The sequence below is a fragment of the Scophthalmus maximus genome, chromosome 13, assembly GCF_022379125.1.
Source record: "Scophthalmus maximus strain ysfricsl-2021 chromosome 13, ASM2237912v1, whole genome shotgun sequence".
In the NCBI taxonomy this organism is placed as follows: domain Eukaryota; kingdom Metazoa; phylum Chordata; class Actinopteri; order Pleuronectiformes; family Scophthalmidae; genus Scophthalmus; species Scophthalmus maximus.
The window spans coordinates 15,204,940-15,228,150 of NC_061527.1; the positions used below are offsets into that span (position 1 = coordinate 15,204,940).

At 42.7% G+C, this 23,211-nt stretch overlaps 2 protein-coding genes across 7 annotated transcripts; one reads left to right on the top strand and one right to left on the bottom strand.

The window, feature by feature from the left end:
- The first annotated feature begins 17 nt into the window (after positions 1-17).
- Positions 18-21,128, top strand: tpm4a (tropomyosin 4a). Of its 4 annotated transcripts, none has more exons than XM_035648266.2 (9): positions 18-291; positions 1,833-1,958; positions 15,617-15,750; positions 15,928-16,045; positions 16,211-16,281; positions 16,394-16,469; positions 17,582-17,644; positions 18,040-18,109; positions 18,859-19,806. In XM_035648266.2, the coding sequence occupies exons 1-9, from the start codon at positions 178-180 to the stop codon at positions 18,939-18,941; spliced, it is 855 nt and encodes a 284-aa protein (XP_035504159.1). In that variant the 5' UTR covers positions 18-177; the 3' UTR covers positions 18,942-19,806. The 4 variants fall into 4 exon arrangements, with proteins under 4 accessions (XP_035504159.1, XP_035504158.1, XP_035504161.1 ...); XM_035648265.2 differs by having other exon boundaries at positions 23-291; positions 19,739-21,128; XM_035648268.2 differs by lacking the exons at positions 18-291; positions 1,833-1,958 and adding an exon at positions 6,113-6,708.
- LOC118318526 (40S ribosomal protein S27-like) lies at positions 20,952-23,186 on the bottom strand. Of its 3 annotated transcripts, none has more exons than XM_035648270.2 (4): positions 23,036-23,186; positions 21,843-21,945; positions 21,620-21,730; positions 20,952-21,486 (listed from the first exon to the last, which is right to left on the bottom strand). In XM_035648270.2, exons 1-4 carry the CDS (start codon positions 23,108-23,110, stop codon positions 21,458-21,460), a joined length of 318 nt encoding a protein of 105 aa, XP_035504163.1. In that variant the 5' UTR covers positions 23,111-23,186; the 3' UTR covers positions 20,952-21,457. The 3 variants fall into 3 exon arrangements, with proteins under 3 accessions (XP_035504163.1, XP_035504165.1, XP_035504164.1); XM_035648272.2 differs by having other exon boundaries at positions 23,058-23,182; XM_035648271.2 differs by lacking the exon at positions 23,036-23,186 and adding an exon at positions 22,393-22,989.
- Positions 23,187-23,211: the final 25 nt, after the last annotated feature.

The following is a 23,211-nucleotide window of genomic DNA, read 5'->3' on the forward strand; positions in this document are numbered from 1 at the left end:
AACTGTGTGTTCACGGCTCTTTCTGTCTCCCCCCATCTTTCTCCATTTCTCTGCAGCTTTGCTGGACTCCAGCTCTCGTCACTAACGGGTCTCCTGCATCTCAGCACAACGAGAGACTTGGGCTTTTGAAGCTGTGTTTTATCACCTCAGAGAGGAAGATACATCCCAGCAGCCACCATGGAGGCCATCAAGAAGAAGATGCAGATGCTGAAACTGGACAAGGAGAACGCCATCGACCGAGCGGAGCAGGCGGAGACGGACAAGAAGGCAGCGGAGGATAAATGCAAACAGGTGGGGATGAAAGAGCAGGGCAGTTGGGGTGTCAGTGTCAAAATCAATATCATTGGGCAAACATAACCTCTCATAGAAAGTTTTCACAGGGACTTGGAGTAAACCTATTGTAAAATGAAGAATTATCCATGTAAAAAAAATATGCAGACCAAGTCGCTATGTTTTTTGTCCTCTTAAAATAATCACAACAGTGATACCATACCAGACATACCTATATGGAAATGTTCTGTAAACACTTCACATTTATTTATACACACATTCCTTACAGCTAATTTAGTTTGACTTGAGTAGAATCACAGATAGAAAATACTCGAAGTGGGACAGTGTGAGGAACACGCACACACACACACACACACTCACACACACACACACACACACACACAAACACACACACACACACACACACACACACACACCATTCCTCAAAAGGTCAGTCCCAAATTCACTATCTATGAGGAAGAAGACATTTTTTTTTATCACTTTTGATCACTACGGTTGATTGCTGCCCAAAAACTGGAGTGGACGCCAGGCGAGCAAGTACTGAAAGAGATCAACATCAGTTGTATCTGGGAACAATTGGTCAGTCTTAAAACAGTGAGGCTCAAAGAGAACTCTGCGGACACTCATACTGTATGGTGGTCCTGGGCAGTTCAGGTGATGAGAACACCCAGGATCAGGATTGGGTCTTTGGGGAAGAAGAAGTGCTGACATCCCTCCTCCTCTTCAGGACCAGTGTAAAGAGAGTTAATGAAGCATCTGTCGAAGCAGACATCTCTTTTTGACAGATCAATCCAACACAGGAGACAACACATGAGCATGCAAATGGAAACACAAATGTAGCCACACAAATGGGAGATTAAACACACACACACACACACACACACACACACGCACACATACATATTAGGCCCATGGACCCAGACATCTGGGTGTTCTCACTGATAACAGCTGTATTTTTAGACACCAGGAGAGAATGGCACTGTGGACTTCTGTAAGATTATCAGAAGTACCTCATGGGCTCACTGATTAAGGGGAACACTTAACGCTCACACGCGTATGTGCGGCAAGTGTGTGTGTGTACGTGTGAGCGTGTGTGTGTGAGGGGCTCTGCATACCAGGGTCCTTGTCAGGAAGAACTGATAGTAAACCATTACCATTGAAATGTTCCCAAACATCATAAACAAAATAAGACTTCCAAATAAGCCACAGCTGCTTTATCAGTAGCCACAATTTAAACACCTTGGTTGTACCAACGCTCAGTCGGCCTCAAGCATAATTTACCAAGCCGCTGCGAACACACTCAAAACACACAGCAAGACTGAAGATTGAACCTATTCTTTTGCATTGTATCTTATAATTGTCAAAACACTGCAGACCAGTTAGCAGTAGCAGTGGCTGCAGTGCACAGGACATTGTCTGCTCAAACTGGAGAGAAAGGGGCTGAGCAGAAAAGTGTAACATGCACAATTTGATTTGGACGAGTAGACTCTGGGCAGAGACAATTGTATAGTGATGTGGACTAACAGTGTTTCATGTCGTAGCTGGAGGAGGAGCTGATGGATCTCCAGAAGAAGATGAAGCAGACAGAGGATGAACTGGACAAATTCTCCGAGGGCCTGAAAGACGCTCAAGAGAAACTGGAGCTGTCTGAGAAGACGTCGACGGACGTGAGTGAAGAGTACTTATGCACACAGGAAGGGTTCAGTTGACCAGCAATGTGAAATGAATGAGGTTGCTGGTCTTGTTAATTACTTGCTATTTCCCACTCTGACTGACACACACACACACACACACACACACACACACACACACACACACAATAGCACACTAGCACACTAGCACTAATGAAAACTAGGGCCAGTTATTCCACAGCTGGACAATTTCTAAGCCAGAGTCAGCTGTGGGTTTACTTTGATCATCCACTGTGAATTGTTTGGAGCACTTCAGAAACAGTTACATTCCTGTGCAGCCACTCTTGAAAGATGAGCACACGCATAAACTGTTACCCCCTCACCCACTAACATGCACCCCCCGCACCCACACCCACACGCGCACACACACACACACACACACACACACACACACACACACTCTTCCCCAAAGCTCACACACCAGAGCGCAGCCAAAAGGGTTTACAGAAAAATGCTGCTGTTTATCCTCATCATCATCATCGACATGCTATATAAACATTATATTTCTATATGGTTTTATTTCGGCCTTGGGTTCACATGGAGACTTGTATGCTATAATAGATATCGTGCCCAGTGTTGGTATGTACTAAGTACATTTACTCAAATGTTCTACTGCATTAGAGGTATTGAGGGGTTCTTGAATATGTTAATGTTCCCATCGTTTGCTACCATGCTCCTTCCACATTTCTCTAAATGTTATGGTTAGTAGATTTTCCTTTTACACAAAAAAGAGCCATTTAAATTATTATAATTAAACTAACCAGATTCAACAGAGTCAGATTCACAATAGACAGTTTTCTCGAAAGAAGGAACAAAACCAATGCAGCAGAACCAGAGATATTGTTTCTTTATTAAACACATTCTTCTTCCTTGCCTACATTACCCACAATGCAACTCAACTGCCGACAGTTCACTTGGAGATACAGGTGTGTTTTAGCTAGTAGCAGCTATAGTGTTGCATTGATCCCATGTAGCATCACGTAGAGATGAGGACTGGAGTCAACAGCAGAGGTATCACCTGCGAACATCTTTCTAACTCGACACCACAAGATTCTTTTCCCTCTCCAACCTGGAGTCTTCGGCCCAACTGATGCCGACTCAAATGACATCACTTGAGGCAATATATCCGAGTTCACACAAGTACTGTTTGGAGCCACCATTGGCTTTTTTCCCATACGTCTGAGGGCTATGATGATTAAAATCTGTGTAATACCTCTTTAATTTAATTTCAAACACTGGACTTGGACTTGTAATTAACTATTTTTATACTGTGAAAAGTAGCATTGCTAATTTTACTTTCGTAAAAGGTCTGATTCCTTATATGAATCTTGTATGGAATCAACCTATACTGGGGCGACTTTACATTAGACTGAAACAAATTTTTAAGGGCTGTGAGAATATTTTTGTGTACACAAATAAGATCAGTAAATGTAGCAGAACATTAGAAATGGCAGTTCTTCTGTGGCTAATCAGCTTCCATCTGGGGGAAAAGATCATATTTTAGGTTGTTGGCAAAACCACAAACCACAGGGCTGTATGTCTGTCAGGGCTGGTTCCTCCACCATTTTGACATGTGTGCACAGGCGTGTGTTTACTTGTGTGGCTGTGTTTGTGTGGGTGTGGGTGAGGGAGAGAGAGAGAAAAAGGGTGGGTGGGTTGGGGAGGGGGGGTCTCAGATCTAAACAAAGTCCTTATTAGGGAAGGTTATGATCAAAATGTAGATAAAAAATGATCGTGGAACTTTAATAGCATCAACTAGGAATCCAGTTAATGGTTCCAAAGAGATTATTGAGCAAATCATTATCAGAGAGAAAGGCAACATAAGATAAAATGAAATGGGGGGAAAAAAAGCTCTTTGAGCTTCCACCAAGATGTGGTATTGTTTGAGTCTTGTGGAGGATATCCCTGGGAAATGCAGTGTTGTACTACACACAAAGAGAAGGGAAGTGTCTGACACACAGACACAGAGTCGAAGGCTGAGACTCGCTGGATTATCTTCACGCTGTGATTAAATAAACTCTGAGAACAGTTCTGAGAAGCCTCGAGCAAAGTGGGTCAAGTGGGCCCCAGGAATACTGCAAGAAGTCGTTGAAGTTGTGCTTTGACACTGGCCAGTTGTCGATTGCACTCCTGAGCGCGCTGCAACAGATGTTCACTGCAACATCCTCACCATGAAGAAAGTCTCCTCACTCTTTCCAGCCAGTGAAGCCGTTCTCCACCGCTAACATGAATTCCCCTCCACATGTCACTGTATTAGAGGCAGCGGTCAAGTGATTACACATCTGAATTCGCGCAGAGCGAGCATGACCACATTGGAAACCGGAAAGGGGGGCTGGGAGAGCAGAACAGTGAGCCAAAGACCCCAACATGCAAGCGGTTGATTCACCAAGACTAGTCTGTACACCATGGAATAACAGAGCTGGTATGTAGGTCGGCGGAGTTCACTGCCAGCTTTAGTTGTCAGAAAAAGTGTCCATCTTTGGGTCACAACATGGATACATAGGATATGATGGATATGGGTGGCACCATGTCATCTTAATGCAAGTGTTAATAACAACATTCACCATGGCATCAGTTACTGTTCTAGGGGAAAGCTGGACTGACTGTGTTGGCCAGCCAGGCGGAGTAAGCGAGGAGCAGGCGGGGGGTGGGGGTGGGGGGGCGGGGGCTCTGGTATGTGAGGAATGCAGCTAAGGCAAACAGAAAGCCCCACAATCCTGTGTCTAATGAAATCAATGCCTCCAGCTTTTCCGGTGCAAGGGGGCAAATCAGACAGAGAGACACGATCAACAGATGAGATTGATTGACAGAGATTTTCTACCCAACACCGACCAGCCGGACTGAATTTGAGCCGAGCCTAATCTGAACCGAGCCGAGCTGATGTTAGATCAGCCCTGCTCGCCCCCCAGCCACCCTGACATGTTTGCTCTCAGGCCGCTCGTGTGAATAGGAAACGGTGAGTGTAAACGAAGGCAGGGCAAGCAGAGGAGCATAAAAGATGGCAGCATACTGTAATTGATTTACACCCACACGATGGACATCACCTTTGGGCAGGCAGGTGGTAGATGATGTTTGTTTGCTTACCCGGGTTATTTTTTCTTCCATTAGCAGGGATCTCTTACAGATGGTTATTTTAGAACTGTGACCAATTCTGTATGAACACTGGAACGTTGTACACTTAAAATGATCTTAGAACAAGTACAACGCACGTTCTAAAGGCCCTAAGTCATAACTTTGATATTTCTGTGCTTCAATGTCTTGGCTACTTATTGACTGACATGCACTTTGATTCCAATGTACAGTATCTGCTGTAAGTCAATATCATACATTTCTGCTTGAACACTGCATAATCATGACCCCTGGTCACATTTCGTGTCTGTGAGCTTTATGCAGTTTAATCAATGAGTGATGTCCAACTTCTGAGATGATTTCAGTTTTTTTTGTCATAAAGAAACATGTCTCCAATATTTAGCTTGAAAATAGAAATGTAAGACAGGACCGGTCAACACCCTGGAACAAGGCTATTGAAAGAGTCTCAATGAAACGATGGGACAGCAGTCACACAGTACTGTGATGTAATGTAATGTTGTCATGCAGGGTGGAAACTTTAAACCACGAGGAAGGGAAGTCTAACGGTCCAGTCAAGTTTGAAGTGGTTTAAGTGAGTGTGTGAGTGTCTGTGTGTGTGTGTGAGAGAGAAAGAGTGTGAGAGAGAGAGAGAGAGAGAGAGAGAGAGAGAGAGAGAGAGACAGAGACAGACAGACAGACAGAGAGAGACACAGAGAGAGAGAGACGTCTAAACTATGGGCACTGCACCTTTACAATAACTGAAAGTAAATCATCCTGGCTTTCCTTTTGTCTCTCTTGATCGTCTCGCAGCAGTGATCACATCAGTCACAAGGATCAGCTATTACACACACACACACACACACACACACACTCCCTCACACACACACACACACACACACACACACACAGACACACACACACACACACACACACTCCCTCACACACACACACACACACACACACACACACTCACACACACACTCCCTCACACACACACACTCACACACTCCCTCACACACGCCCCGCCCTCTCTGACCTCATCGTCCCAGTCATCTCTCTCCTCCTCCGACACAGTCTGCCGCTCTCCGCTCTCCTCACCGCGCGGCTCTGAACCAATCCTCCTCCTCCGACTCGACGCGTCCGGACCAAAAATCCGCCACATTCCTGAGGACAACTTCTTATTATTTTTTTTATACATCTACAGCTAATGAACTTTACATTCCTACACACCGGAAGACACTTTTGGAGAACACCTGGACACGCGCACTTCCTGGTTACATAACTTTGCTCTTCTTCTTGCACTTGAACGAATCCTTTACATTCCGAAGACGTTGGCCGCGGACGGTCATCGGTGTCTTTCTCCTTAAAGTCAACGATCAAAGTCGTTTTTTATTACATCAACTTTCCTCCGAATAGACCAAACGAGAAGGCTTTCAGATTTTTTGCACAGCCCAACAGTAAAGTAGTCTTAACTGTGTGATTTTTTTTATTTTTAAGTCTTAAATTAAGTCACTTCACATTCGAAATGGCAAGTGTGAACTCTCTGGATGCTGTGAAGAGGAAGATCCAGTGTTTGCAGCAGCAGGCCGACGAGGCCGAGGACCGGGCTCAGGTCCTGCAGAGAGAGCTGGACTGTGAACGGGAGGTCCGAGAGAAAGTGAGACAACCGACTCCTCTTTATCTCTCTCTCTCTCTCTCTCTCTCTCTCTCTGTCTCTCCCGGCTTATTGTATCTCAGACTGTATATATATATATATATATGATGTTGCTCACGTTCACCCATCGGGCTGTATAGCGCCCGTGCGGTTCGCGTCGTTGATTCATTCGCGGGCGTGATTGTGCCACAATGCAAGGCGTTGGTCTCTGATGAAAAAAAGAGAAAAAGTTTGGATTCCTGCAGGTCCGTGCGCATGCGCAGTGTCGCCTGACGCACAGGCCACTGTAGAACTACAGTGAGTCAATGTGGACCACGTAGACAGCGGTTGGGCACTTTCTGCCAAGTTGAATTTGCAACATTACACTCAACCAATGACTGCTTATGAATGCACGGCACGTTATTTACTGTTGTTTATGATATGATTTGATTTTAACTTTTAGATGGATGGGGGATAATGTTTCCATTCGGTGTTAATCTCAGGGGCCCAGCAGCAGGGTGGATGTGAGCCAGCAGCAGATGTGTGCTCGCAGGTCTATAACTTGCCACCCTGCCTCCCCAGATGATGGGAAAATAAAGGGCACGGAGTTAAAAGTAGCCTACTCTGTCATTAGGGAATCAAAGGAGTCTTGGAAAATATTATAGAATAGATAACTTTATTCATCCCGCTTGGGGACATTCACTTGTCACAGCAGCACAGTATCACAAAAAAACCCAAAAAAAACAATTAAATATACAGGAACAAACTGTTTACAAAAAGCTATGTACATAGTCAGTGAATCGATTAGTTGGTAAACATTCCTTTCCAGTATTTTCTTGTTTTTTTTAATCTTCCATGGTAGTACGCTCAATAGCTATGGGATGTTTTTTTTGTCGGTTTGAGAAAACAAGACACTAGTCGCTTTGGGCTCTTGGAGCATGTGATAGACATTTTTTAGCAATAATGAATAATCATAATTCACAGCCCCGTTACATGTTCATACTTCAGCATCGCCATCAGCAGCATGTTGCACAACCAGGGCTGTAATTAGTCATTGCTGAACCTCCACCAATGTGGGGGGGTTTCTCAATCTCCAGGCAAGGATGTGTTGAAAGTGACTCATGTGTTTCTCCCGTGGATTCGCCCAGAGCTGTCACCTGTCTGCCTCCTGACTCTACCTATAATCCAAGTTTTACAGCTTCACACAAAAAGGAAGGTAGCGACAGTAGAGAAAGAGGAAAAATTGAAGAAAAAAACCACTCAGCAGCAGAGATAGATAACAGTCCTGACTTGCTTCAGATGTTGCTTTATGGCATATCCTTTGCATTGGAGCTGGTTAATGACAGGACAAGGGGGGAGATTCAAGGAGAGTGGGAGGGGAAGGTGTGGCTGTAGACATATGGCAGCAGCGACGATGAAAGGAGGAGGCCTGCTGTAGGACTAACTCCTTTGTTACAGACTGCCTATTAGGTAACAGGCATTTAAAAAAAACTCTGATATCATTATTTACTATCACTTTTTAGGTCATAGCTGTCAAGTACAATGGACGTGCTCTCTTCTTCACTCATGTAACGGCTTGTAAATGATTGCCTTGTTCAGTTAGATATTTTATGTCCGACCTGCAGCCATAAACTAAATCAGAAGCATGAAGTAGGGATAGTAAATGGAATGGGAACTCACACACTTCATATAATTTGTGAAGATAAATCAGGTTACTTTGTCATTTCCTTTCACTTGTAAAGGTGCAGACATGAGTGTTAGGTAACTTTTGTCATAACTATTCTTAAAGTATTATGGCAACCATTTGAAAAACATGACCCATCCTTCAAAAGGGTAGTGTAAAACCTGACAAATTTTAATTCTGGAAGACAACACCGCTATATTTTAGAGAAAACACAAACTATAACACTTTACATTTACGCCTCCATTTGTCATTCATAAGTAGTATCTAAACTTAACAACATTCTTTTTTGTTAACATACAGTATTTCCAACATTTGCAACTGTCATTCATTATCTCTTCCTATACCAGCGTCCAGTTATAAATAATTCACAGGAGTAGTTAAACTACAACTACATCAATAAGAACTCTTATAAAACTACATTATAGTGTGCTGTAAACATATTAAATGTGTTTTGTATTGCTTTTAATGCTATATATGGGGGGGGGGGGGGGTTGTAAATCTGACCATTATCTGTGGGGTGGAAATGTCACATTTTGTTCTTCCATTACTTCGCTGTTAGCTATAATGTGCAAAAGCAGTTTCAGCTGTCACACCTCTCGCTCCATGTGCACTCTACGTGAAACAGAGCGGTGCATTTTGTGTGGCGGGGTTGGTGTGGTCCCATATGCGAATAATTAGGACAACCTGGAGTTATTCCGAGGCACAAAAACTCTTTCATAGGATCATGGGGAGATCAAAACAGGAATCTTACTGTGTGTGTTAAGGTAATGAATCATTGTTCAAAAATGTGGAGGCAACAGAAAAATAGGCCAACATTTGGCCACATCCCTCACTAAAAACTAAAAGTAATTGCTGTGTGTTATTTTTAATGTGGTTTTGCTGCCTCTTGAGACATTGCTTAACTGCTCAATAATGCTATAAGGGGAGGTCAGGTTACAGAGACCTGACACAGTCTTGAAACATTCATTCTAGATGATTAGACACATTTTATTTACGGTCATTATGCTCAACAAGCTGCTCAGTTTTCTCAGTGTTCACAGCAGTTATACTTGTTTGATGGTTGAAGGTTCAACCAAAGAGCTTTTGTTCCGCGTTCATAACCCTGAGATCTCTCAGGATTAGCGTAGATGAACCAGATTGGCTGCCGTTTTATAATATGGAAGCAAATTTGAGATATTGCATTTGCGTCTCTCATAGGCCTGTTTCAATAGTTTTTAGATACTGTCAAAGAACCAAGAAGGAATTAACAGACAAAGAAACCCAACTCCTTGAAAGTATCCATTTCCTTTTTTTTTTTGAAGTAGAAGGTTTTCTGTTTTTTTCATGTTGTCATCAGAAAACATGATGGTTGCCATTGAGATATGTAGTGTTTACCACATAGCATGCAGAAATTCAGTTTGTGGTATAATGACCCATATCTAAAACCACATGAAAAAGGGAAGTGGCGCTCCACCAAAGTATTCGCTTTGGGAAGGCCGTCCCTCCCAGGATGTCGTCTGCCGACTCTAGTCCAGCGCTTCCTGTGCTTCTACTCCCAACACTTCCTGTCCCTGAGCTCTGGCCCTGATCAACAGGAAGATAAATGTGTAGTGGACTTAGTATTTCTATGGTTACATTCAGTGGTGCACAACTCAAGTGAAAGTTTAATATTAAAAGAATAAATGAACAACTCAAAATCTCTCAAAACGTGAAGTTTGCCTCTCTGTACAGAACTGTCTGCCGTCTTTTCATCTGAACGTGAAGATGTTTCCTACATGCAGCACATATCCACTGTACTCATTTTACACTTCTTCTTTTATGTCAAGCTAGTTGCTGGAAGTAAACTAGAAATACTATTGATTTCAAGCAGAGCTTCTTTCACATCCCCAGGTTGTCAAAATCAACTGAAGGTTTCTTCTGTTTTCTTCCATGGCTGCTCAGTGGACTTGAACGTTTTCTGCTCCAACAGTCTCAACAGATTCTGTGGAAAGAATTACTTCCTGGTGTCACTGTTTTCTTTGGACTTTCTCCCTGCCAGTGGCTCAACTTTCCAAATATAACTGCCACATGTTGATGCTTTTTGGCAGTCGGTGGCATGCCGGGGAACACTCCCATGTTACTGGTTTGTGGCTGAGATGATTATGCAGGCCAAGGTTGCGGGTTCTGGTCCAAGCGAGGAGTTGCATGTATTTGCACAATCCGCACTAGCGAAGCTAAGTTTGCTATAATGTCATTAAATTGCGCCTGGAGAGTGAAAATGATAGTCCTTTTTGCAGTGTTCAGTGAAAACACTTTCCGAAAACGCTCTGTGATGTCTTCGTCAAAGCAGGATATATGGATGTGTCAGCAAGTCAGTGCTGGTACTGCATAGTTGAAATTGAATTAGTTTTTTGCCTGAAGGAACTGTATAAACTTTTATAGGAAGGATGTTTACTTGACCTACAGGTAGTTATATCAGCTGCCCTCCATGCTGCCCAGAGACCACACAATTGAGCGCCTTTTCTGTTTTTCAAAAAATGTCATTAGCATTTTATGGAAATTCCAACCAAACCAAGTGCCTTTTGAGTGTGCACTGTATGCATCTGTCTCTGCATGCCACATCTTTCTGGGAAACAGTTACACACTTTCACATTGAAAGTAGTTTGCAGCAGTGTCAGGAATAACTTCCCCTGAAACCTCAACAGCACTGTGCAGCTTATTAGCCCACTGCCCTAGAACCAGCCAGTAATTAGATTCCCCATTTCACTTGTCCTTGATCTTGTCTCTAATACATGTAATACACTAATGCATTTATTAAGTCATTCCCAGTAGAAATGTACTATATCTTAAAGTAACAATATAGACTGCTCACTGTGTGCAGGTGAATGTTTTGACTGTCTAATGTCCGGTTGTCAACCAGTGACAGAGATATCGATTAAAAAGCACATTAGAGTCCTGGATTTCAACACACTGTCATTTGTGTCACTTGAGCTGTTTTCAGACAGGAGCTCTGGAAATTGTCCAGCAAACTTGGACCAGACATCATATGACGAGCGTAGCAGGAGGTTTTCCGAGTCAGACAGATTCCCACCGACAGGAACATTTCCGTCACATTCTTTGGCGTCTGTGTCGAGCACCCAGGAGGCAGGACCTGACCATATTTTCAAAAGTTCCGGAAAATGTCCAGAGCAGCTTTTGTGGACATTTGAGCCTGTGATACACACATTATGTGTAGTTAATTTAATGAATACAAAAAAGGGGGGCAAAGCTTAAACATGTTATTAAGTTTAATTGACAAATGGCACTCCATAGTTAACCAAAGTCACGTCTTGTTACCTTTGGCCAGAGCCACGCTAGTCGTTTCCCAGAGTTTCCAACGTTTGCGCTAAGCTTGCTGGCTGTAACTTCCTATTTATTGCACTGATAGACCGTGCAGAGATTGATATGGGAAAACTCTAATCATACTCTTGGAAAGAATGCGAATAAGCAATGTTTCCATTAGGAATCTTACCGCCATTTTGACTAAATACCCCTTTGCAGGGCAGAGGAACAGTTACAGTAAGTAGCCAGCAATTACTTGAATACCATTCACCTTTTGGAACGCTCTGGTGTTACACATTAAACTACCTTGATAACAGAGGACACAGTGTGTGTGTGTGTGTGTGCGTGTGTGTGCTCAATGCCACAATCTTGCTGATAGTCCACCACAAACCTTCTCAACCTTCTCCATAGTTTGTTTTACCATATAAGGCGGTGTGTGTCCCTGGCAGCGGGGGAATGCAAAGTGGGTGCAAAAGGAAGGGGCATGGCCAGAGAAACAGAGAGAGAGAGAGAGAGAGAATACCGACTCCGAGAGAAAGAGCAATCAAAGGGAGGAAATGAAAGGATGTCGGGCTGCTAACTTCCTGTCACCTTTCTCAAGATCCTCATTTATAAAGTGATGTTAGTATCTGGGTTTTTTTTGACATAGTAGTTCTCATCACCTGAGGACTCATTACCCTTAAGATTAGAGTTCATTCTGTTTGTACGACTGCTCTGAAACACTTGTGTTGCCACCCTTCACGCTTCGGTTAACTTATTTTCTACAGCTGCCGAGGGGACTGACAGGAAAAGCTCTTCTCTTCTTTGGTCGTGGTTCAGGGAATTAGAGACATTTTTAGAGACAGAGTATTTACTGTACGCACCCACATTTTTTTTTCTTTACTTGACACAAGACTGTCTCTGTCTATATGGGGATCCCCCCCCCATGTAATTTTGAACATCTGATGCTAGATTCAGCACCAGGTTGCACACATTTGATTGTGAGCGTAGATCTGCTGCTATTAGCTCAGACTTTGTTGGTGTGTTGCTTAACAACACACATTTTACTGGGCGGGAGACTAGCCGGTTGCGAACTGTGTGTGTGTGTGTGTGTGTGTGTGTGTGTGTGTGTGTGTGTGTGTGTGTGTGTGTGTGTGTGTGTGTGTGTGTGTGTGTGTGTGTGTGTGTGTGTGTGTGTGTGTGTGTGTGTGTGTGTGTGTGTGTGTGTGTGTGTGTGTGTGTGTGTGTGTGTGTCCGGACACACATTACAGCATCTGAGTGGCCAGTGTAACTGACCTAAAGCTCATGAATAGAGCGTTTGTTTGTGGGCCGACTTGAATTCTTCACAACACGCTGCTTCACTTCAGGACCTCAGGAAGTAACCATATCTGTTATTACAGGCTCCGGTTTCATTTTTGCTCAACGTCTCTCACCAGCCAGATGTATGTGTCGACAGAAACAGACCCGCGTCGAGGACACTGCTGATGAGATTTATGACTTTTCATTCATTGCATGTTGCTGGTTGTTTTAGGACACATCAATGCCAGTTCAACAGACATTTCCTGTCTCATATCAGTGGCCGCCCCTGGCAGCTCTGGGTGCCGTGGAGGGCAGGACCTTGGAATGGCCAAAAAAAAAAACAGGGGAGGGAGGTAAAGACAGATGGAAAGACTGACTGGCCAGCCAGCGGACTAAGACGACACGAGGACGACATGAAGAAAAATGTAAAAATCAAAGAGGCCAGCTGCCAACAAGCAGGAAACCTTTCCTCCATTTCCTGAAACACTGAGTCAATGACAGAATGGAAGAGTGGACTGGATGGAGGTCTATTTATTCTTAGCAAAAACAGACTTTCCAAACGATTTTCCACCGAGGCTTCCGAGCGCTCTTCTTGCTTCTGCAGTGCGGCGTTACCTTTCCTACTCAGTGCCAGTCCTTTCTCTTTTAGTGACTTACTTTAGTGACTATATGAGGCCAATTATGTAGCAAAATGACGCACCTACCTGTAAACCAGACAGTGTGACTGCTGATCTGACTTCCGGACTGAACGACTAGCTAATGAGTCACTGACCTACTAACTGCTGCGTCGCCGCTGTGCACAGAATTGCGTCTGTTTGAGGAAGTCCTCCGCTGCGTCCTTTTAGGAATTTGGGTGTAAACTTTGGTTTCGAATGAATAGTTGAGCATTACAGCAGTTCAAACGTGCAGTTGTGTCGTGCTTTCTGCTTACAGACTTCAATTTTAACAGGGGAAAATTCTCCTTGAGGCGACGTTTGCGTGAAAACTGCGCTGGGCTGGAGTTCAGTTTGAATGTGGCTCCCCAGGAGGTGGTGGCTGGAAAAAAAACCCAACAGATTAACAGAGAGGAAATGCCTCTGTAGTCGTCCGTTTGCTTTCTTTTTCCCCTCTCTGCCTTTGTTTGCCGAGAAGGAGCCCGCTCGTCCTCCCTGCTCGCCTCGGCTCTGCATTCCCAGTCCCCGGAAATTGAGTTCTTGCAAGCATTTCATTCAAACCTGAAGTCCAGCGATCTTCAGTTATTAAAAAGGAATTACACTTCCCAGCCAGACTCAGCATTTAGTGCTTCTCTTTCGTCAGGGGGCGTTTATTACAGGTAGGTCCCTGCTCCTATAGAAGATCCCCCAAGGACCTCCTGCTGTGTCTATGTCACGTATTATTCATCAGCTGGAGTCAAATATTGATTTGTGAAACAAGAGCGACCCCAGAGAGAGAGAAAGTTATAGATTACGCTATCTTACTTAGTCATGGCACAGATAGCATTTTATATTATTATCATTATGACAGAGTGATGAGGCAAATATCTCTGTAGTCAGGCCACCGTGGTTATATTTAAGTGATTGTATTTAATGTATTTTATCAGTTATTCTCAAATCCCATAGTAGAATTGCACTTTTTTTTCATTACTGCCTCTTTTCCAACATTGTCATCTATATCTTCTGGTGACAGTTTTCAAAAGAAGATGAACACTTAGGTCGAAGCAAAGGAAAACATTAGAATTGCTATTTCACTACCAGGTTAAATGGCAGATAACTCAGTGTAGTGGACACTCTGGTACTGCGAATGGCTCAGGCCCCCCTCTACATCCCGGACATGGTCAATCTTACACCCCTCCTCGTCCACGCGGCCCCTCACTGCGAGGGGTGGGCTGCCGCCGCTCAACTAAATCCTGTTCGCTGTCCCGGTGCCACAATGGTGGATCGAGCTCAGGACAGCAGAAACCCTACAAACTATCGAGGACTGAAAACTCGACTGTTCAGACTGCACTTCAGTCCACGAATCATTAAAACAGATGAAAATATTCTAAATTGGAGCACTTGAAGCTCTTTTGCCTAATTGATTAATTTCTATGTACTCGCATGATTCTTGCACATTTTGGGTAATATCTACATGGTTGAATGCACTGAAGTCACTTTGGACAAAAGTGTCAATGTCATGTTATTTTGCTGAGACTGCTGCACGCCTGTGAGATGCTCATGGGTCAAAAGCGTGATGTTAGACCCCCTGATGGTGGCAGTGATCTAGGTAATGCTGACAGTGCAGACACACGTGAGTCCTAGAAAAAACATTGAATCTTCTCGGATTTTCCTCCCGTTTTCCTCCAACATGCTTGTGCAGAGACTTGAGCAGCCATCAAACAAACAAATTGAATAAGCAAGACTTCAATTTATTGAATTCCGTTGGGTGGACTTGTTAAAACAAATGCACAGTGTTGGTGTCTTTTACTTTCAAGTGTATTAATTTGTGAACAAGAATACGGGCTGTTGGTCTATTCTATCCAGCTGCCCCTTCTTCTGTTCACAATTTTTGACTGGCTCTGAACTTGTCTCTCTCCCTCCACTGCCCCCTTTGTGCCCGTTTCTCTCTTCCTGTTTTAGGGGTGGGAACAGGGTGATGGGGGTACTAGTTTGGATGATTTAAAGCTGAATGAACAGCGGCTAAAATTCTCTCTTCCCCCAATTTTTTCCCTCTCAGGCGGAGAATGATGTAGCGGGTCTGAACCGTAGGATCCAGCTGGTGGAGGAGGAGTTGGACCGAGCCCAGGAGAGGCTGAACACAGCACTGCAGAAGCTGGAGGAGGCTGAGAAGGCTGCAGATGAAAGCGAGAGGTCAGTGTAAATCACATTAAACCAGCTTTCATTATTGCTATAGTGTGAGATCCCAGGTTTTGCCTCATTTAATGGAACACCTGGCTCTCACAACATTTATAGTCTGAAAGTTTATTTGTATGTTCAGTACTTTTGGAATCATTCTTCCCTGACCTTCGCTGTGTCCTGCCCACTCAGAGGAATGAAGGTGATCGAGAACCGAGCGATGAAGGATGAGGAGAAGATGGAGATCCAGGAGATGCAGCTGAAGGAGGCCAAACACATTGCAGAGGAGGCCGACCGTAAATATGAGGAGGTGAGCGAGAGCTACTTTGGAGCAAGACTGACACCCTTTAATTGGGATGAAGCCCATTAATCTGCCATTTTAGTCTTTAAACGTACCTACTGTTTTCTTTCCGATTGTATTGTACTTCAACTCCAAAAACATTCCCCCATTAAATTTTAACATTTTTCACCCCAGGTGGCTCGTAAGCTGGTGATCCTGGAGGGAGAGCTGGAGAGAGCTGAGGAGAGGGCTGAGCTCTCAGAATGGTAAACATATGAACACCTAAATGCATTGAAACAAAAACGCACAAATACGCCCATGACCTCGGCCGTTCCTCTTCCATTAACACCGAGCATGCATCTATGATTACCTCCACAGTAAAGCCAGTGACCTAGAAGAGGAGCTGAAAAATGTGACCAACAACCTGAAATCCCTAGAAGCCCAGTCTGAGAAGGTGAGCGTGTCATGTGGCATGTGACTGATGTGCAAGGAAATGACCGAACTTCCTAATCCAAATATATTTTCACTTTTAGGATCAATACATCCTTTAGCCTCCCTCGTGGAGATTTGCACTTCATGCAACAGACTGCAGCAAACTTTCTTTTTTCCCAGTAATGTTCAAAATATGCATTACAGTGTGTCAAGCCTACTGCATGTGGAAGGCTTGCCACAAATTGTGAGGAGAAACCACTTGTTTACCAAGTGAGGATGCATTCACTGACCCTGACAAGCTCCTGGCCTGCCCAAAGCCAATGTTTCTGTTTAGTATACACCAGTCGTGAAGCATATTATTTTATCAGATTATCTACCATTAGGACAAAACTAACTTACACTGGAGCTGCCCTCCTTCTCTTTCACAAACAAGCTAAAAATATACAAAGGTGTATACGGGACACCAGGTCTTGCTCTCATCACTCTCCACTTCTCTGTAGCCTGTTATTTGGGCTGTTCTCTGAGTGTGGAGTGACACCACATCACCAAAGTATTGTTTCAAACTATCGTCATTATACTTATATCGCCAGGCCCTACTTACAACCTTACCTTATATTTTTTCCTCAGGTTGTTTAGATGAAAACCTGAATGTTTCATGAGTTCAAGACCAACCCTCCTGTGACATGTGGCTGTGTAAATATGTATTTTTCAGTACATGACAAATTAGCTACCGGGCTGTTTTTATATTTAGGGTTAAAGGTAATAGAAGGTGTTTTTAACATATGTGCAGGAGCCAGTGGAGACCTGCAGTACATTCTTCCTGTTCGTTAAATTCCTCCCCAGGCGTTGACATGCAGCATGACAGCATGCCAGGCTCACCACATGACTGATCTCCTCTAGCGATACATGGCATTGCTTTGTTGGGTCAGGCCTGCCGTGGTTGACATCACAGCTCAACTTGTTGTCAGGCCAACACCTCTGTTCTTTCCTGCAACTACCTCCTTAAAGGGAGTGTTTTTGTAGCTCATAGGGCAATTATAATCTTTGTTGATGGCCTAAAGCATGTGCGGGCATGTATTCGCACTTTTTCTAATAATAATGATATTATTTTTCTGTGTCTGTCTTTGTCAACAGTACTCAGAAAAGGAGGACAAGTACGAGGAGGAGATCAAAGTACTGACTGACAAACTGAAGGAGGTGAGATCCTGATTCGGCTGATCTCACAGCAGAAGGACACATTTCACTAAACAAATGGCACTAGTGCACACTTGCAATGCCACATGTAAATACACCTTTGTTGCATGTCATCCCCACATACTCTCTCCCCATATTTGTTATCGTCCTATATTGTGTAGAAATTTCTAAAATGGCAGAAAAGACTCAGTCTATGCCAATCCCAGTTTTGTGACACACTGTATTATAAGTGCTTGTTATTCATTGTTTTATCATGTTGATAACTTGTCGTATTTTACGATTAGATAAAGTTAAGAAAGGCTCTCGCAAACCTATGCTATTCCAGTGGTGCGTGTTTGTATGCATTGGTCAAAGATTGTTACACACCCTGTGACATACCGTGTCTGTGTTTCCGTCAGGCTGAAACTCGTGCAGAGTTTGCAGAGAGGACAGTGGCCAAACTGGAAAAGTCCATCGATGACCTGGAAGGTATGATACCAATACCACTCGGGTTATTTGATACATAATGTTGTGAATTCGCTCCACTTAGCACTAAAATGTACAGTTTTTTTCAACATGAATCTATTTAATCAGCCAGTACCATCACTCATCTCTGAGAACAGTTAAAAGTCAGTCATCTGGTTCCGACGCTACATTCAGTGTCAGTATGTTAAGTGATGCATTTTGTTATGAGTCACTAGCAGATAGTGTAGCGCAGCTTCCTGTAGGCTAACTAGTGATATTGCACAAATGCACAATGATATAATTATGTTTGACAGATCCCAGCAGGAATCTCTCATTTCAATGGAAATCTTTTCCGTGGGAAGTAAAGGGTTCCCTGCCAAATGTATGGAAACTCTTTTCATAAGACAAGCTAATAAAAGATCCTTGTTTCTGAAGGACAACTGCTTCATGTCCGCCATGTTGCAGAGAGGAAAGTGTGCTCACATGTTTTTATTCGCAGGCGGCTGAGTTTATAGAATTATTGGAGCACTTTTATGAGGCTTTTCGGAGCAGGCCTAAATGCTCACAGCTCGCCCGGCAAAAGAACTGCACGCATTACTAGATATGCATCATTCTTTCTTCCAAGCAATTTCTGCGTCTTTTAAAAGCCTGACCTATTTTTTGTCTTCTCCTTCCTCCCTCTGCTTTTTTGCCTCCCATCTGCCTCTCATTCTCGTCCTGCTTTCGGCTTCTTTCCTTGACACCTGTACTTCCTGTCGACCTCTGACCTCCAGATGAACTGTATGCTCAGAAGCTGAAGTACAAGGCCATTAGTGAGGAGCTGGACCATGCCCTCAATGACATGACATCTCTGTAGATGCTCTGTTTTTCTCTCAGGCCTCTCATTTCCCCCTTTTTCCTGACCTTCTCTGAATGTTTGGACTATGTGCCTTCTGCCCATCTTCCTATGCAAAATGTTTCATTAAAAACTACTTTGCAGCTTATGTCTCTGTTCTTGATAACCCCTGCTTGCATATAGCTTTTTGTATAAAAGAATAATGAAACATTTAATCCATAGCTTCTGTCACCTACAAAGTTTACCACACACTGTGTTATTTTTGTAATTAGGTTACCGGCGGTTTATTGTTGTACATTTGGTTGTTAATGTCTGTTGTCCATCTGATTATCAGTTACACAAGGTGAGCTCCTCTGGTGACATTTACTCTGGTTTTGCTGTGAATAAATGCAGTTTTTCAACCCCCTTTAACGCTTAAAAAAACCTCTGGTTTTAAATCTAATATATTGTGTTTGTGTTGTGTAAATGAGAGTTTCTAGTATTGTATATCCAGGTGTGTCCATTAAGAGACAGAATCTAATACACTGAATGACTTAACAGTGTTGCACACAAGTCCTCAAAGAAGTCTGTACACGGTTTTCTTACTAAGTCTGCAGTTCATGCATGAAAGAAATTGCAGTGTGGTTACATTTTTTGCATGTGGCACAACTTAACCAAAGTGGTTATGCAAAACATCTGTCCAGTAAAACTGTGCTCTGTTCTGTTCAGGGATGCCTTTTGGCAAACCTACTTCGTTTGACTTCGCATGACATTGTGAGAACAGTATTTATTTGCTGATGGTCGTGGGTTCACCGTGTCACTTTTCTTCCTCTCTCCAGAGAAATTAGCATCTGCCAAAGAGGAGAATCTGGGCATGAACAAAGTCCTGGACCAGACCCTGCAGGAACTGAACAACTTATAAACACACGGAGGAAACTGGAGGGGATGAGCTCGTCATGTAACATTCCATTAGATGTTCGACTCCATTCCACATTTTGAGCTGTAAAATCTTTTTCCCCCGTGTAAAAGGGGGATTAACTTAAAGCTTGTCCCTTGAAGTTTTTTTTTTCCTAAGGCACAACTTTGTTTTTGTTTTTTTTTAAGATGGGAAGTCATTTTGAAATCATCACTTCTTTTTTTTTGATCTCCAGCTGCAATTGCAGAAATTCTATACAGAAATGTTTTTTGACCACTCATTTATTAAGAACTGGCAATTAATAGACCCAAAGAAACCTCACATTTGGTCACTCAACCACTTAAACTGGCTCAATTTTACATATTTGTGCCAGACATTAAAGCCTCTGTCTGCTAATATTAATACATAGGCTACAGATGGTATTGGGGTTCTCTCAGTCTACATTAGTGTGGCTCTAAAGTGCCACCCAGTGGTGATATGAAGTCAGTTGTTTTTCTGATCATGCTGCAACACTTTGAGAAGCTACATACTGTACCCTCGGCAGTGTCTTTCTCAAACTGTTTTTAACAGCAAGATCCTCAAATGAACAGGTGACCTCATGGAAAGGTTTCATTCATGAATAATCAAGTCAAGGCACATGATGCTCAGTCACAGGAGGCCTCTTTACGCTTAGGTAAAAGGTTATGCCGCCTCTGCCTGATTATCCTGAAGCCTACATGTTGAAGATGCTCAGAGTATTTTCTCCGCATCACTTTTCTCCTACTCTGTTTTTGGTTCGGGAATCTGCATAAACAGAATCTACACAATGACATGAATGACCTTTCCTTGAGCATAGTCTGCTCATCGACTGCTTCTGCATCATTGCCAACAATATGCCATAATGTAGCCAATATCGATAACTAGATTTACAATATATCGTATTACATGAGCGAGCTAAACCCCAAACCACTGGAAGCTTGGTTAAGTTTTGCCAACCATGGATACTTATTGTATATAGTAGAATAATGTTAGGTATGTGAGAAGTTGTATTTGTTTTAATTATCTTTTGGGGGGTGGGTTTGGGGTTGGGTTGTTTCATTCACACCACTTATTTTTTGCCAGGGGAACTCTCAAGACCAAAGAACACACATAAGACAGACAGTCAAATTTATTTTTATTTTATTTTTGGAATTTTTGTTTTGTGATGGCCATTGTGGTTTCATCTTGTGCCAGGTCCATGAATCGCGCCTTACATTTGATCAAGGCTGTTTTTGTAATATTTCATTCACCACCCCCTCTATGTCAGTCTAATAAATGTTTTACAGAAACCATGAGTCCTTTGACCTTTTGTTTTTTTGCATTTTGATGATTACAAAACATGTTTTACTTAGTGAAGGTAGTAGACAGAACTACATCATATTATTCTGATATATACATACAATACAATCAAAGCATATGGGAATGTCTTTATTCATATGACATTCTATCTTTACTATAACAGCTCATTTTTCCCAATTCAACTCCACAGGGGAATTAAATTTCACACCACACCATTGAGATACAGATGGAAGTGAATTCTCTGCTTTCTCAATATAATACATGGAGTGTGAGGCTCAGACTAATTTATCCATATTGCCCGTCGTGGGCGTACACATACGTCTGATCAGCAGTTTTTCCTTCTGAAGGAGCAGCCTGGATTGAAGAAAAAGATTAATTTTAGTATCCCTGCATTTACAATGCAGTGATCTGGAACTCGCTCATTTATAAAGTTGGGCAAATTGAATATAGCGATGCTAGAAGAAGGAGTTTGTGTCATTTTCCTCACCAGCAGTTAGTCTGCATTTCCCCCCTCCTGGTTGGCTGAGGATTAAAAGGCAGCCTGCACAAGGTACCACTATCTGTGCATGGCTGAAGATGGTGGTGATCCTGTAACAGCCTGCAAATGATTCAAAATCCCAATGTGAACAATCCACTTTAAGGAACACAATCAAAACTTTAAAAAGTCAGGGAATTAGCTGAGTGGTGCAGTTGGGACCTGCAGTCCTTACCCATGCACTTCACATCCATGAAGTAGGAGTTGGGACTCTGCACCAGCCTCTTCTTCTTGTGTCGCCTCCTCTCCTCAGTGAAGCTGGGGTGCATCAGATCCAGCTGCAACCATTTGCCATTTTAAAAGGGTTTCAAATAAAAAAATATGTTCTTCATTTATTCATGGAGTCAATGATATTTTAAATTAAACTTTTTGATTATTACGCCCCCTGCAGTCTGAAGAGAGAATTGCTAGTTACATCCAGCACACAATCATGTCCAGACAAGCCTGCGCATCTTCCCTGACACACCTGTACTCTGAACTCAGATACCATGCACCCAATTTATCAACTGATTGTAAAAACTCTATCATTCTGTTTACACTATATCATGTTAACAGCTATCTGCCAGACCCGATCTACAACATCTAACCTGAAAAAAACAAACACATTTCAAACAACCAGCGTTGACCACAGTGATGTTGGTGTCCAATAACAGACAAGAAGAAAAGTACAAGGATAGCACAACTTAAAAAAAAAATGTAAAGCAATAAAAGAAAAAAGAACTCACAGGCATTTTTACAGATCACTCGGACAAACACCAGGCAGAAAAGTGCGATGAGTTCGAAGAAGCGTCTCTCAGCACAGTCACCTGTGGTTTGTTGTTGGTCTGACAGTGAACGTTTAGTATTCAACACCGGAGGAGACCAAGAGGGCGGAGTCTCTCTCCTCAGGGGAGGAGCAACAGACAGAGTACTGACTGAACTGGTCCGTGTTGTGAACATAATCATTTTTTATTTTGATAATTATATTTATGAATAGCAGATATAACTGAGAAGTGAAACAAACACCAGTCTTTCCTGAGTGCATTGATAATACATGATGGTTTTGGTTGAATACACATATTATTATGATCGTTATCTTAATTCATATATTTATTAATTTATCTTTTATTTAAAAAAAAAAATCGTTTTGTTTCTTTTTCTTGTTTCTTTAAATGTATTTTTTATTTTCTCTGGTTACCTTTTGATTCATCATATGCCTAAATATATTGACACAATCAAGTTTTGACTGTACAATTGCATTTTGCTATTATGATGGTAGCTGTGGAGATACGGGGTGGGATAGAAGAGTGGGAGGTATTCACAATCTCAAAAAGCTCTAAGAAATGTCTTATAAAGCACATGTTGTAACACAAAAATAAATAATAATACATTTTCAAAAAGAATACTCAACACCACTCGATATCTAGGGCGAACATCCAGAGAAGTCTTCACTTTCTCATTCATCAGTAACAAACCCCTTCGTCCGGGCGACAGCGTTCAACAAAACGAGCACACGCACCCCCACGGGGCGAAACATCAAAGATAGCGACTTCCGGAGCCACGAC